General features: G+C 37.4%; 1 protein-coding gene and 1 long non-coding RNA gene across 25 annotated transcripts in view; one reads left to right on the plus strand and one right to left on the minus strand.

Moving 5' to 3' along the window:
• Positions 1 to 15,449, minus strand: part of MCTP1 (multiple C2 and transmembrane domain containing 1) — a 535,596-nt gene that overhangs the window by 175,269 nt on the left and 344,878 nt on the right. For all 23 annotated transcript variants that reach the window (XM_042990098.1, XM_042990113.1, XM_042990072.1 and 20 more), the window contains one exon: positions 4,478 to 4,664. In XM_042990098.1, the coding sequence (XP_042846032.1) occupies positions 4,478 to 4,664 (187 nt within the window). The remainder of the gene's footprint in view (positions 1 to 4,477; positions 4,665 to 15,449) is intronic.
• LOC122239670 lies at positions 5,974 to 12,354 on the plus strand. 2 transcript variants are annotated; one of them, XR_006219012.1, is made up of 2 exons: positions 5,974 to 8,405; positions 9,214 to 12,354. It is a non-coding gene; the product is annotated as an uncharacterized LOC122239670 (long non-coding RNA). The 2 variants fall into 2 exon arrangements; XR_006219013.1 differs by having other exon boundaries at positions 5,974 to 8,309.

Genomic DNA, 15,449 nt, shown 5'->3' on the forward strand with positions numbered 1-15,449 from the left:
TAAATAATTATCAGTACATGATGAACAATAAAATATAGAAGAGTGTATGTATAGTTCCTTCCTTCAATTTCCTTTACTTAAGGACTCCAAGAAATCTTTCATCTATGGGTATGATGGTTTGGAGACTAATGATTAATACTGAGTCTTAAATTGTTGGTTATGTAACACACTGCAGCCTTTAGAATTAAGCAAGTTAACATAATTTTTTTGTCAGTTATTTTCTTCTTGTGAGTTTTGGAAACAGCATGAGGGTTAAATTAATGAAGTGCCATTTCGTAATATTTAATTCAAAAGTTTGACACAGTTCTATAAGCCTGTTAGGAGAAATATCATATATAATCTTCTAAAATAAGTCAAATTGATCACTGAAAATAAGATCAAAAGTGACGAATAATTTTTCTTAGGTTTGTAATTTTATTTGCCATTGTAGTATGAGTAGAAGTAGAGAAATTTCAACAGGTGAATCAGATCCAAAGAATAAAATGTATTTAATTTCATAAATTAATAATGGTAGTGCTTTGGGAAGTATAATACCTGAAGGCATTAGAAGAGGGCTACCAGTGCAATAATTCAGAACCCTAATTAATGGTCACAAATACTTGAGGAGTAAGTATTGACACAGAACATCGAAATGCGTTTATTTGCACTTCCTAGCATTTTTCTCATGACAAGACCAGCATTTCTTCTCAGTAAATCAAAGGCTTCTGTATCATAATCCTTAAAGTGCTATAAGACCAGGGAGCATAACCTAACAAAGTCATCAAACTGTTACCAAAGAACATTCCCATCCTTGTATTAAGAATGTGAGAATACTGACAAGCAGAAGCTTACTGAAATATTAACTTTATCAGTCCTGTATGACTAATCAGTGTTTACTGAAGCCATGACCTTGGTATATTGAGAGGAGGCAATGCAGATATATGTGTAATCTCGGAGCCTAACTTTTAAGGGTGTTGAGCACAGGATTAGCGCTTAGTCTTTTATTGTTTTCTTTTATTGTTTTTAAACAGTTGCTTATCACCAAAAATCTATTTGAACTACCCAAAGGACAGCGTTCAGTAAAAATGCACTTGTCTCTCCATTTAAATTAAATGTAAGTTAAGGGTTTAACAGTGGGAACTTTACACAGTGGTGTTACAACTCAGAGTTTGTTGTCTTCCTAATGTGGTAACACCAGGTTTGAGAAGCCTGCCCTTATCTCAGAGCTTACGAGCTTATGGATTATTATACCCCAGGTAAGTCTCCTATCCTAATAACAGAGAAGAGTTTTATCAAAGGGTCCCTGTCCTTTAATTTTCAAGAGTAATTTCCACCAAGTTTCACTGTGTCTAAAACAAATACCTTCAGTCTTCAGGCTGAGAACTGTTCAATACTAGTAACCTCACTGCCCAGACGTATAGCTTCTGACGCTTCAGCTCTGATGTTCTGCTTCTCATTTGGGGTAGTAATTATTGTCTGAACGTTTTATTTCCTCCAGTCAGCTGACACTCAGTAATTTATTGCCAACCTCAACTGTTTAGGCCAGTGACATATTGATTATAATAAGAATTCAAAAAAAAAAAGCAAAAAACTTAAATATATCAGTTTATAAATACACCTTTCAGTAATGCTTCATCAAGACATATTCCTGCCTTGTTATTTATGGTTATTTTAGAAGGCCTCAAAACCTGGATGGCTTCTGAAGCCCGAAATTTCCATAGCAGAGGAATCTATGATTTGCTGTGAATCCTTTCAGCCCTCAATAGATGGGAAAAGATTGAAATGCTCTGGAGAGGAGTCCTCTTTATTTTTTTAATGAAAGGCTGTATAATATATTTTCTCTATGGCTGCAGCAGCTGTCAGGGAGAGCATCTCAGTTCAGCTCTATTACGGGAGAGGCAATACCCCATCCTATGGCATAGAGATGCTCTGAGGGGCCAGAGCTGATTGACAGCTTGTCACCGTGACGTCTTATTCCATCTCTGTTATGGAGAAAATTAATGTCACACCACCAGCCTTATGACTCGCTGTCATCTTAGAACCGCTCACCTTTTATCAATGCTCTAAATAACATTTCAAGCCCATCGTCTCACGGTGGACAATCCGGTCAAGGGACATTAAATCAGATGACTGTGAAATGTCATAATAAAAATGGAATGCTAACAACTTCTTCTCTAAACTAGCTCCTCTGGTTTTTAAACTGTGACAAGGGGGAGCAAGGGTTCCGCATACCCGTTCTGAAAAGGTCATACAATCGCTCTTGGTCTACTACCCATTACTACCCGCCCCCTATTGACCTTCCCTGCTTTCCTCCCCCTAAAAGAAAAAAAAAAAAAAAAAAAAAAAGAAAAAAAAGAAAGATGGAATTAGCCATCTTTTCAGAATGAGGTGATCAAATAATGGTTCCCACAGTAATGTCTGTTTAATTTGTGGGGCTTCAATGCTTTACAATGAGCAGCTGAAGGACAGAAATGGAGAGCCTTTTCAGGGGCAATTCGTTTACTTTCCTTACTATGGCCACTGCCAAATCAAATTCTTAAGTTTAACCTAAAACTTAAAAAATACACATGTTCTCTCAGGAAAACATACAAATAAGTCTCCAAATAACCTCTTTTTTTAGGTTTCTTCAAAACAAGTGATGTTTCAGACATGATACAGCATTTCATCATCTCATAACCTGTGCGATAAAAAGGAAACACGCTGAAACCAGAAACTACAGGTCTCTGTCCTTGTATGGCTATGAGCAATTATAACACATGTGCTTTACCACCTACAGGAGCGTCTTAGCAGCTACGTCTCTAGAGGGAAATACAGGCCTATGCTTGAAATTCAGGGCTAAAAAAAAAAAGATGCATTTAAATATGGTTCACTTTTTAATACATTGAGCAGCATATAACCTGAGAATTAGCTGGGGGCATCCATATAATGTTTTGTATTTTATTGAAAAAATAACTAACATTTGAAAGAAAGTGTGGAAACAAATATTCAAATTCTGAATGGAAATGGCTGATTTAAGGAAGCCCATCCAACAAAAAAGAAAAAAAAAGGATCAATGATAGTTGGATTATTTCTAATTTCCGAGCCCACAGTATCATTCTAATATACGGGATAGTATCAAATATTCATCCATAAAGTACAGTATCATAATACCTAGAATCTTTATATTAATATACCAATTAATTCCTTTAAAATTGTTTCAATTCATGAGGCTCACTTCTGGTAACAGGAGAATATGTTTTTGTGGGTACCAAAATGTGAAATAATTTTCATAATTGCAATTACATATTAGAAGATGCCCAACAATACGTTGGGCTCTTAGGTGGTTTAAAAATATATACTCTGTAGCCTGGCTGAGTCACCTCTATTAAACTGTTTATGATAACACCATTGGTGGATGAGTTGTACAAGCATTAGCAGACAGCTGATTCAGTGGAGATAGCCAGAATAAATTTGCTGAAGCGCACATCCTGCTAATCTGTTTGAAGAATATTGTAGAGCATTAGTACCAGCACTTCATGTTATCTGCACAGCCTGATAAGGTACATCTTTATTAAATTCAGTTATTGGAAGGATGTCAGTCAGCAAATAGGAATATTTTAGAATCTAAAAAAAAAAAAAATTAAGCGGTTCTTTGTTAGTCAGAGCTTGGTTTCATGGCTGAGTGTCCAGAGGAGCCTTCTAAACACCTGGCAGCATTGTACAATACAAGCTTTGTAATTTTAAGTGGAAAAGCTTTTTTCCCCCCCGGCTTCACGGGTACCCAGGCATTCACTTTTTCAAGTCTCCAATGAGAGAGAATGGTGGAGTAAGAGCTCCCCTCTCTGTTGATTCGAGAAAACTACATGGTGGAAAATGCACAATGCGAGGATGCTGGGAAATAGGTAGATTCGGATACGAATATTTTGGTTTGGTAAAATTTGAGAAGGGTACTTACTATAGTGACTCGCTATCCCACCCAATCACTGTCTACATTTGGTCAAAAGGTAGGGAGGCTTCCTTTTAATTACATTTCACATTCAATGAAAATAAAATAAAGGAACGAAGTGAGGCTTTTCTAAGCAGTTGACATAAAATTTCTGGAATATCTTCTTGTTACCAAGCTACTAATTAATGTAGGTTCCATTAATTCCATTTCAAACTTGGAAAGACCAAGAATTCTTAATGGCAATTACAAAGAGTCAATGGATTAATTTTAAAGTAATGTTGTGTACACCTAACTTTCCTTTATGAGAAGTTTCCTTGCATGATAATTGTGCTGCGTGACAAAATCACTGAGGAGATGCTCAGGATCTAGAACTTGCTTTGGAAGAGACTCGAGAGTAGACGGGGTGTCTAGACATCAGGGTAATAAGTATGGCATTTGCACTTGCCCAGCTTTCTGTTTGTGCTGATTCATCTGTCAGACAGCTTTGCAGATGTACTTCTGTCACTCCAAGTGAATTATTTACAACCTCAACTAGTCACACATAATCCTGAAGGAGGAGGGTTACATACGTACATATCTCCTTAATATTTCCTCCCGTTCTTTCTGGTCCTCCAGGGAGTTGACGGAGAGGTCAGAGATACTGACTGTGGCCGAAGCTGTCAGGGTGACCAGCAGCACCAGGTGTCCCTCACCCTCTTCCAGCTGCAGCTCCAACTTGTGTGTCTGTTCCCTACTGAGAGCCGACAGGTCGACCTGGCACCTAGGAACAAATGTTTTGAATTAGCAAGTGGCTTTTTTTCCCTTTCCTTTTCTTCTCTTTCTTTTTCTTTCTTTTCTTTCTTTCTTCTTTCTTTCTTTCTTTCTTTCTTTCTTTCTTTCTTTCTTTCTTTCTTTCTTTCTTTCTTTCTTTCTTGTCACATCAAACAGTGAAAGGGCAGGCTGCTCAGAGCTATGTGAAAAATAAATCAACAGAAATACTATTTGGGCCACTGGAGGAATACGTCTTTCATGTCAACACACTTTCTTCACAAAATTCAGACCCTGATTATTTTTAGTGTCTAATTTCTTATTTCCTGTAAGATACAAAAAAAACATACTTATATGATTCTATTGCTACCCATGGTGACCATATTCATAAATTGGTAGGACTTTCAATCCCTAGACAGACTAGTTTAGTGGGGCTTTGCCTACGGAAAGATTAATACGAGCTGCCTTAGAAGAAGCAAACCACCAAGAATCTGAATTCTTGTGCAGGTTTTAAAACAATGGGTATTCTTCCTTCATTCATAAATGTTATTAAGCAATGAATAAAATATGTACTATGATGCCATAAGTTTTTCATTTTTAAAACCATGCCAGTTATTCATAGAACACCATGCATAAATCTAAATAAAAACAAATTCTCCAAAAATATTATAGCTCAAGGGTTATATAACAGAGTTGTTCTAATACAGGTTTCATAACATGGCAGCCCATGCTTTATTTGTTTGTTTGTTTATTTATTTATTCATTCAGAGATCGAGGGAGGGGCAGGGAGAGGGGGAGAGAGAGAATCCCAAGCAGTCCCTGCACTGCCAGCGTGGAGCCCAATATAGGGCTCGAACCCACAAATGGTAAGATCAGGACCTGAGCAGAAACCAAGAGTTGGACACTTAACTGACTAAGCCACCCAGGCACCCCCATGGCAGCCCATGCATGATAACCTACTTGCTCAGAGCTAAACACTATTTTCATAAAAATGTCAACTGATTTGGAAGAGAAAGATACTGAGGTGCTCACAAAGCCAACCAACTGAGAAAGAGGGGGCAGATATGAACAGAAGGAATTTATAACAGGGAATAGCCTATTATAAGAATAAATGTGGTAACATCATAAACAGGGGAGTCAGCCATCAGGGACAGATTAAATGTTTGCTCCTTCTTCTGTTTTTTTTTTTTTCTTTCTTTTTTTTTTCTTTGAGAGAGAGAATTAGCTGGGTACAGGGGCAGATGGAGAGAGAGAGAATCTTAAGCAGGCTCCACCTGCAGCACAGAGCCTGCTGAGGGGCTCGATTCCAAGACCCAGGGATCATGACCTGAGTGGAAATCAAGAGTCGGACACTGAACCAACTGAGCCACCCAGGCACCCTGCTCTTTCTTATTCTTTACTTGATTTATTGTCTATTGTTTTGCTTTTAAATTAAATTTTCTAGAAATAGGGTCTTAACACTTATAGGTGGTTTCAAACATCTCTTTAGTATGCATAAATTTAGAAACTGAACCAAAGTGTCACATTTTCCTCTTATTTGTGCCAATCAAAAATGACAAGAGAGGTAGCTGGGACTAGAAACATCTGAGAGGAAGGGGAGTACAGAAACAAAAAAAAAGGAAACGCCCTGGTCAGTGACAGAAAGTCCGTGTGTGTAAATGCTAACTGTTGAGAGCAGGAAATCAGAGTCTGTACCAAATCTGGAAAACATCTTCCTAAAGTGAGAACATATATCAAATAACCTCATTGTTTCTGCGAATATAACATGCATTTCAAAATACTTTCATGCTCTCTCCTTAAACTCTGAAGACTGGAAAACACATACCAAATTCCTTGTCTAATATTATAATTTTAACTGGAATTAAGTTCTTGTCAATGACACCTGGAACAAATTGAGGAGAAAAATGGAATGGTGAAAGACAACCAATCAAATGCATTTTCTAATAAAAAGGAAGAACATCAATATGATTTTCTACAGATCTTTCCAGCAATTGGCATAGTGCCTACCTGGAGTTTGTTGAATGTAAACGGGTCTTTGGATTAGATTGGGAGTATGAAACTAGAGAGTTGAACAGGGATTACAATTCACACAGTACTTTTGGTTGGATAAAGTTGGGAAGAATAAAGATCTTTTGCTCATTTGGATCATGCATTTCCCAGTCTCATCCTCGCCTTACTCTTTTGTGTGACACTGTATCACTCTTAAAATACATCACAGCTTTCTGGAAGATTTCCTTCTTTGGCTATTACCATTTTACACTGGTCATATGGATGCTGGCCTACTCTTCATTTATGTTAGAGTCATTGCATTTGATGCTCTAGACTTGGGGAAGGTTCTCTAAAGATGCTCTGGTCCAAGAGTTGCAAATTGGCAACTTTCAGATAAAATCTGGCCCACTGATATACTGTTTTTGTTTGTAGTGCTAAAAAAGTTTTGAATTAAAAACATTTTAAGACAGAGCAAGTGTCCTCTGACTTAATTACTATCCCTAATGCTGTCTATTATTTACAACTGGTCTATTTCACTTAACTCTGTATCTGATTCCAACAGGCATAGGTATTTGTGATCCTTACAATCTCCTTAATTTAACAAAGAGAAAACTGAAGGCCAGAGAAGATACATGACTTAATGGAGCTATACAGTTAGTTATCAGCAGAGCTGGGACCTGAATCTGACACAATGGAATCAAAGATCTAGGCTTTTTCCTGGACTAGCCTTCACTAAGTAACCATGTATCCCAGGAGGAAGTGTGTCTATTTGCATTGGTTATTAAACTGGGTAATATCTGGACTTGTTTTTAACAGAATTTTTTTTCAGTTTTGAAGCATGGAATTATGTTATTTTTATACTTTGAAAATATATATAAACTACAGAAGACTGTAAATTATTGCTTTTATAAGAAGATAAACTCAGAAAATATACAAATTGAATTTTCAAAACTATGAAACTAATAAAACTTAAGTTAACATTGTAAATTTATAGGGAAGATTATGCTTTTCTGCTGCAACTAAAGTTTCAATATTGGGTATTCTTGTAGAAATGGTCTCAGATTCTATCCTATATTTAATGTTTCAGAATTTTGACTTTAATAATTCTAATGTAGAAAATGCTTATTTATATAAATGTATTGAAGAGAGTATTAGTGACTCCAGGGTTCTTTTTGCTAGTTGGGGTTATTCAGCTCTACTCTTCATCTAAAAACTCTGCTCAGGAGTAATCCTCAGATGCTATTTTAAATGAAATGCTGCCTGATAACTGAGCCAACTTGTCTTGTTAACTTGAGAATGAAGTTAGCATCATGGCACCACTGAAATCTGCATTAAGTGAGTATTAAATCAAATTATTGCTGGAATTTTGTGGAAAAAAGTCTTTGCTACCCCTTTATTGCTGTTGAATAAATATGTACAAAGACAGAACTCCCACAACAGTCTGTTCCAAATTCAGTGCTTATTGCTACAGACCAGTGTCATGGTTTGAGTGTTTGTCTCCAAAATGCCTATGTTGAAACCTATTGGCCGATGTGATGGTATTATGAGGTGGGGCCTCTGTGAGGTGATTAGGTCATGAAGGTGGTGAATGAGATTAGTGCCTCTTCATGAATGAGATTAGTGCCTTCATAACAGAGGCCCCAGAGAGATCCTTCACTCCTTCTGCCATGTAAGGACACAGAGAAAACACAGCAGTCTCTGAACCAGGAAACCAGACACAGAATCTGCTGGTGTCTCCATTTTGGACTTACCAGCTTCTAGAACTGTGAGAAGTAAATTTCTGTTGTTTTTAACAGTCTGTATCTGGGATAGCAGCCCAACAGGCAGATTCACCTGTATTTAGCAACCTTGTACTGTTATTTCCTAAAGGATGGAAAGATTCACTACGGTTTGGATATAGAAGTCCTTGGTGGTCATCTGGATGGTCAGAATTGGCATAAATTAATGGTTTGACATTGTTATCAAAGTGAAAATGAAAATTTAAAGAACAATGAAGCAAATTCATGAAGTCCCAAAGTACATACGCAGATATGTACTCAAGGAAAAGAGCCCAGGATAGGGAGTCAGATTCCCTTCATTTCAGCCCTCCATCTGTCACTAATTAGTTGTGTGACCTTTTCCAAGAAAACTTATTCTCTTGAATTCCAGTGTCCTCATCTGCAATATGAGGTAATGGAACTAGATAAACTTCAAATTCCTGAAAACCCCCAATTTCACAATGTGTTACAACTCTATCCATGTTTACACTTGTTTGCATCCTTTCTTTGCAATTCCACAAACCAAAAACCCAAGAGAACAAATTCATCTTTTAGTCAACAAAATACTATTCTTCAAACGTATTATACACATCTTCCAGAAAAGACTTTATGTTGATGCTAGAGGGCAGATAATCTATTTTCAGACTGTCTTCCAAGGGGGTACCTCAAAAGTTGCCGTGGAGGGGACAAGGGTGAAAAACTAAGGTGTGGACTTTCCTCTCTAGTTCAAAAAACGGCTTCTCTTACATCTGTTTTCATATTGTGGTTCCACATGTAAGCTGAAAACTTATTGGATACATCTTTTCATTCCCTTAGATTCTCCTGAAACCAAGGCTTCCTGGGTCATGGGTCATCTGCTGCCTGCTTTGCCTCAACTGTGACTTTGGTTGAGGGTCTGCTTTTCATCCCACCATCATGACCGATTAACTGTGCTTGAGTCCTCATGGAGCTTCCATCTAGGACTGACTCAACTTTCACTTGCCAAAATAAGCTGGGCACTCCCCTTGGCTGCCATTGTGCATCTAGGCCTAATGGCCACATGTCCCAAGTTTCTGACTTCTAAGACCACTTCCTCACTTGGATGACAAGCCATACGGTGGGTTGTGGGATCTGGTTCCCTGATCAAGAGCCAGAAAAACAAGATGCAACAATAGCCTTCTGGTGGGGTGAACTTAGATTAATGGAATAGGAGCTGGGAAGATAACTCCCCACAACACTCTCCCTCTCACAGACTGCTTCAAAGGATGATTCTCCAGATTACCTGTCCACATGTGGCCAGGTGGGTGCATAGCAACCAGCTCTGTCTCTGAAACTCAGGAAACAGTGGCCATCCCACCAATATACTGCCTTGCATTGCCTCCTACTCTTCCCTGCCTTATGTTTTTTGTCTCTCACTCTCAGTGCCCGGGGTTCTATCTCCCAGTAAAGCATCAGAACTTAATCATTGCCTCAAACTCTCTTTTTTAGGGAGTTTGGCTAATGTGAAAACCATTGACACAATTCAATCCCCTCAGTAACAGATGTCTAAAACACAAACCTAACTACACCCCTCCCCTAGGTTCCCACTACTTCTGAAATATCCTTAACAAGGCAATGGTGCACTCCATGACTTACCATCAGCTGTCGTTTGCTGACTCACACTTATGACTCAAGTCATTGCAGACAGCTGATGATTCTCCCACCATCCATGCTAGGGCGTAGCTCTTTCTTTGTGTTTGGATAAAGCAACCCTCTGCCTGAGCTAATATATCTATCTTTGCTTGCCAAGTTTAATAATTCTCAATGAAATAGCCTGCAGTTGGCAGAATGGCAGGCATCTAGCATAGCACCCAGAATATAGTTGATGCTTTGTAAGTATTAAAGTACTTATGGACAATATGGAAGTGAAGAGAGGTCCAAAATTTACCCACGGTGACAGTAGCAGACCAGGGCTAGTGTGTAATGTGCCCATTCTACCACCCTCTATTATCCCCCTAGAAAGGGGTTTGATTTCAACACTTGTTTCTCTCACTCATTAACCCATTTATTCATGAACTATTTAAGTGTGTCAGGCCTCTGTTATGTGTCCTCTATTAGATTTTAGGAACTCAGTCATTCTAAGCCCACTAATTTCTCATCTCCTTTTTCCCAGAACTACCACAGACTCAGCGTGTTGCCTTGAACAAAGTTCAAATGGCTTCAGACTCTGCGACCAGGGGTTCAGAACACCAAAGTTTTAATAAAGCTTATTCATTAGCATTGTGCTATTATGCAAGTCACTTAAAGTTTTTGTACATCAGCTTTGTTCATTTAAAAAATGGAAAACAATTTTTTTAAATGCCTCCTCTTTGCATAGAGTTGTAAGAACACAGGAGTAACAGATGAGCAAGTACTTTGAAAAGTTGAAAGTACTATCTAAATATAATATGTGGTTTTATTATTGTATATGCCTCGGTTTGATGTTGGAAAATTTAAAAACTTACTATATATTCTGAACCCAGCTCATCAATCCATCAATCAATAGAAGAATCAAAACAGATTTGAAACTGAAGATTTCAAAGCTACTTTCTCTCATTCCACAAATGGGGAAATTGAGGCTCAGAGAAATTTAATGATGGCAAGAACTTGAAAGTTTCCTGACTTCCATATGAAACCTTAAAGTTCTTTGTGCTTTTAAAAAACTGTATGCATTTAGTCACATGAAAGAAATATGTCACATTTATTTGGTGACATTTCCCCTTAAGAGTACAGAGTAAAATTTCAGTGCTCTTACCATCTTTTTTTCTCCTCTGTCCTTCTATCTGCCGTGCCTGAACTAGTGACCAGTGATATTCCTCCCAGATGAAATAGTCTTGAGCTTAGCACCCTGCACGTATACATGTACATACGTGTGAGAACACTGGGGTGCAGGAGTAAATGTTAGGACTATTGGGATTTTTTTTTTTAATTTAAAAACAGGTCAAGAATCAAGCTTTATAAATGTTTAATATATGCATTAACACAGGTGTCCCATGCATCAGGTATGTCACTTATGGCCTGTAAGTATTTTAGGAAAGAGTAGGAACTACATAACATAGAGGGGTAGACAGTGGCCCCCTTACTTGCTGACTTGCTTTCACTGAATTGCAGTTCATATATGCCTTGTTAAATGGATTTACAGATTATATAATCTAGTTTTAACTGAACTAATCCTCACAAAATGGACAATTGGCTTTAAAAGATCCCAGTAAAGAAACTGTGGATTGAAGATAATGCTAATTGAACAAGCACCAGTGAGCAGAATGATAAACAAGAATCTGCAGAGACACCACTTCTGCTCTTAGCTGAGCTCTATGTCAGCCACATTCTGATTCACAAACCAATGATGGTCTAATCAGATCTAGCAAGAATTCAGCCCAAACAACCCCAAATTATCAAGACAATATTTGCAATAGAAATTTACATCTACATTGACAATAAACTTGTTCAGTGTGTGCTGTGCCTTGAAGTATTAGCTAATGATATTATAAAGCCATCATGATTAGCAAGACATTTGAAAACAAAGTCTTCAGAATAGGAAGACAAGCCTCTATGGAATTTCTTTGGTGGGGGTGGGGGGTGGTAATTAAAAAAAAAACAACAACACATATTTTACATAATTGTGGCCAAATGTAATAATAACATTATGAAGCTTTTTGAGATTTTGTAATATATGAGAACGCTTTTACATTAGTAAGACTAATAACACATGATATATTACAAAATTTTATACTATGGATCAATATAATACACAATTCCTTAGAATTTTTGCATTTTCAAGACTACAATACGTAACCACTAACGTGTTTTCAAGTTTCACAACTATGCAGTTTTTACACCATCTCTGACATTACAAAATGCTCAGGCTGCTCTTGCTTTTCTGTTGTTAGAAGTTGTCACTGTTTAACTCTGTTCGGGGAGAGTGCTGTATTAGAGCAACTTGTGACAATCTCCATTGCCTGACATGAAGGTAAACTATTTAATATACACACGGTGGTGCCTGAAAGTTGTCTTTGGAAACTCTGCCCACTGTATATGAAACACTGCATTGAGTATGAACTTTTGGAGGAAGTCTTCAGAAGAAAAGAATAGTAACCCACGCAGGAAAATAGATTGAAATCTTAGGTTGATTATATGGAAAACCAAGACAAGAATCAATGACATATTCCATTCTTTCCTTAAATATGGTCAATCTCACTAATGAAATATTTCACTCAATCCTCAGTGAGAAAAATAGTGAAATATAATGATTTCATGAAAAAACTCTCTTCAGTTTAGAATTTTCTGACTAGCTGTCTTTGTGCTTTCAAATTAATAATGCAGGAGGATTGTTTTCGTTCTATGTAGGAAGTAAAAGGATTATTGGAGAATTGGTATCATAAATAAGAACCTATGCAAATCAGAGCCTATAGAGTGTCAAATGCACTGACCTTCAACCTTCAGAGAACATTAATTTTGTTAATATCCAAAGTCAAAGGCTGTATTCCCCATTTGCCATGCTATAAGGAACACACATATGTGTGCACCTACACATCCCACGTTCTGTTTCCTTTGGCATTACACACAAGAGTCACAGATTTATTTTTATGGTTGTAGATTCTGGAAGCATTTGTTCTTCATCCAGAACTTGCCCATTTGGAATAAGTTTTTCTTATCAAACACCATTAATAAAAATTTTGTTGAAATAGATCTCTCTAGCGAAGCTTACATCTGTAGCACTTTGTTCTCATGGGCAGGACCAACTCCTCAGCCCCGATAACAATGCAACAAATAAAGTCAGTAGCAATTCCCCAACCGAAAATATATGTACCCCAAATCAATGCCACTTTCAAGATAAACAAGCATTTTGCACACTAATAAATAATGCCATAAATCTTGCTATATTGGGTTGCAAATAACTCCGACTGAATAAAATTGCTTGACACAGGATTTACTTATTCTGCACGTTCATAAAAACAACTTGTTCTCTGACAGCACTCATTCTTGGCAATTTACCGCAGCTGTCAGCAGCCAATTTGTTCAGATTACTGCTCTGCATAAAAGTGTAACAATCATGAGGATTTATTAGCTGATTATCGTAAAGGTGGCAGTCCGTCTTGCCTGCCAAAATGCAGGTGATCAGAAAGTTAAATAATTACATGCAGATTAACATTATTTCACCTTTACTTGATATTTGTAGTTCAGCGACAGGTAAAATGTGTTGTTCAAACTTGCACTATTGTGTAGACCACCTGAGTTGGTTTATGGACTACCTGGCATTTTATTGAGCACTTCATGGCTTCAGAACATACTGGGTTCAAGACCAAAGTGAAAGGAGTGTGGTCTTTAGAGCCAGGAGTTCTGGATTTGAATCTCAGATCAATCACCCAGATGCATACTAGCTGAGCAACCTCTAAATCTATCTTCTGCCTCACTTTTTGCATCTACAAAACTGGCATAATATGAACGACTCTTGTTATCCCCTAAAAGTGAGCTAATGTAATTGTGCCCTATTCATTGTAGAGCACTGTTACTATTGTTTCTTTCTATTCATGGTAATTTCATTTTTCTGTAAAATTTACCTACCAGGGGGCATTAACTCTTTGGATATAATAATGATGAAAAAGTTATAAGTATTGGGTAAAAGTGTAGACTACTTTAAAAAAAATGCAACAATTCAGTATTTTTTAAGTATAAGTATTGCTCAGGTACTTTCACCTTTAACTCATTAATTCTCCCCTTTTGGATTATATATACATAGCTTTCTTCAATTACACTGAAATTTTATACCTGCCACTAAGTCATACCATTCTAATTGCCTCTGCATTGATGCCTATTGTTAAATCATGAATTTACGGTTAACCCTTGAACAATATGGGGGTTAGGGACACCAGCCCCCTGGCACAGTAGAACTTCTGCGTATAACTTCCGACTTCCCCCAAATTTAACTACTATAGCCTACTGTTGACAGGAAGTCGTACTGATAACATAAATAGATGATTCACATATATTTTATATGTTATATGTATTATATGTTATATTCTCACAAAAAAGAAAGTGAGAGAAAGGAAAATGTCAGTAAGAAAATCATAAGGAAGAGAAAATGCATTTATAGTGCTCTACAATATTTATCGAAAAAAATCTCTGTATACGTGGACATCTGTAGTTCAAGCTCATGTTGTTTAAAGGTCAACTGTACTGAGAGAAGGAAGAGCCATAGTTTTTAGTATTAAATCAAACTTCAGATCTTTAAATTAAAATCTGGCAAATATTTATTAAACACCTATTATATGCCATATACTTTTCTAGGCATTGGGAATGTGACAGTGAACAAAAACAAAACACTCAAAACTCTCTGCCTTCACGAAGCTTATATTCTCTGCCTTCACGAAGCTTATATTCTAGTGGTGGGAAATAAATGATAAAACACATAACTGAAATGTATAGTAGGTCAAATGGTGGTTACTTCTATGGAGAAAAACAAAGCAGGATAGGGGAAAGGGGGGATTTAAATAGGGTTGGTATGGATGCCTCCCTGATGTGACATTTGTACAGAGACCTGAAGAAGATAAAGAAGCAATCAAGGTGGATATCTGAAGAAAGAGTGTCACAGATGCAGGGGAAGGTCCTCAGGTGGGAGGGTGTCTGGTGTGCTTGAGGAAGAGCAAAGAGGCTGGAACAGAGTAGAGGGAGAAAGGGGCGGAACAGCAAAAGTTCAGGGTAGAGTGGTAATGGGGCTGGATCATGAGAAGCATTATAGGCCACTATAAGGACTTAGCCAGGTTTTGCCCAGATTAGGATGGGAAAAGTGTTGAAGGGTTTTGAGCAGAGGAGTCAAATTATTTTATTTGTTTTCTGTGGAAGGAAGAACACGAGGCTATGGCTATTGTCTACATGAGAGTTGATGGTAGCTTCAACCAGAATTATTATGATCAAGATAATGACAGGAGTGAATTCTGAATACATTTCGAAGGAATCATTGGTAGGTTGCTGACGGGTTTGATAAGAGTGAGAGAAAGAAAAGAAGCAAATAGGACTCTATGGTTTTGGCATTAGCAACACACGGGAGAATTTGA

Source organism: Panthera tigris, chromosome A1 (genome assembly GCF_018350195.1).
Source record: "Panthera tigris isolate Pti1 chromosome A1, P.tigris_Pti1_mat1.1, whole genome shotgun sequence".
NCBI classification, from domain to species: domain Eukaryota; kingdom Metazoa; phylum Chordata; class Mammalia; order Carnivora; family Felidae; genus Panthera; species Panthera tigris.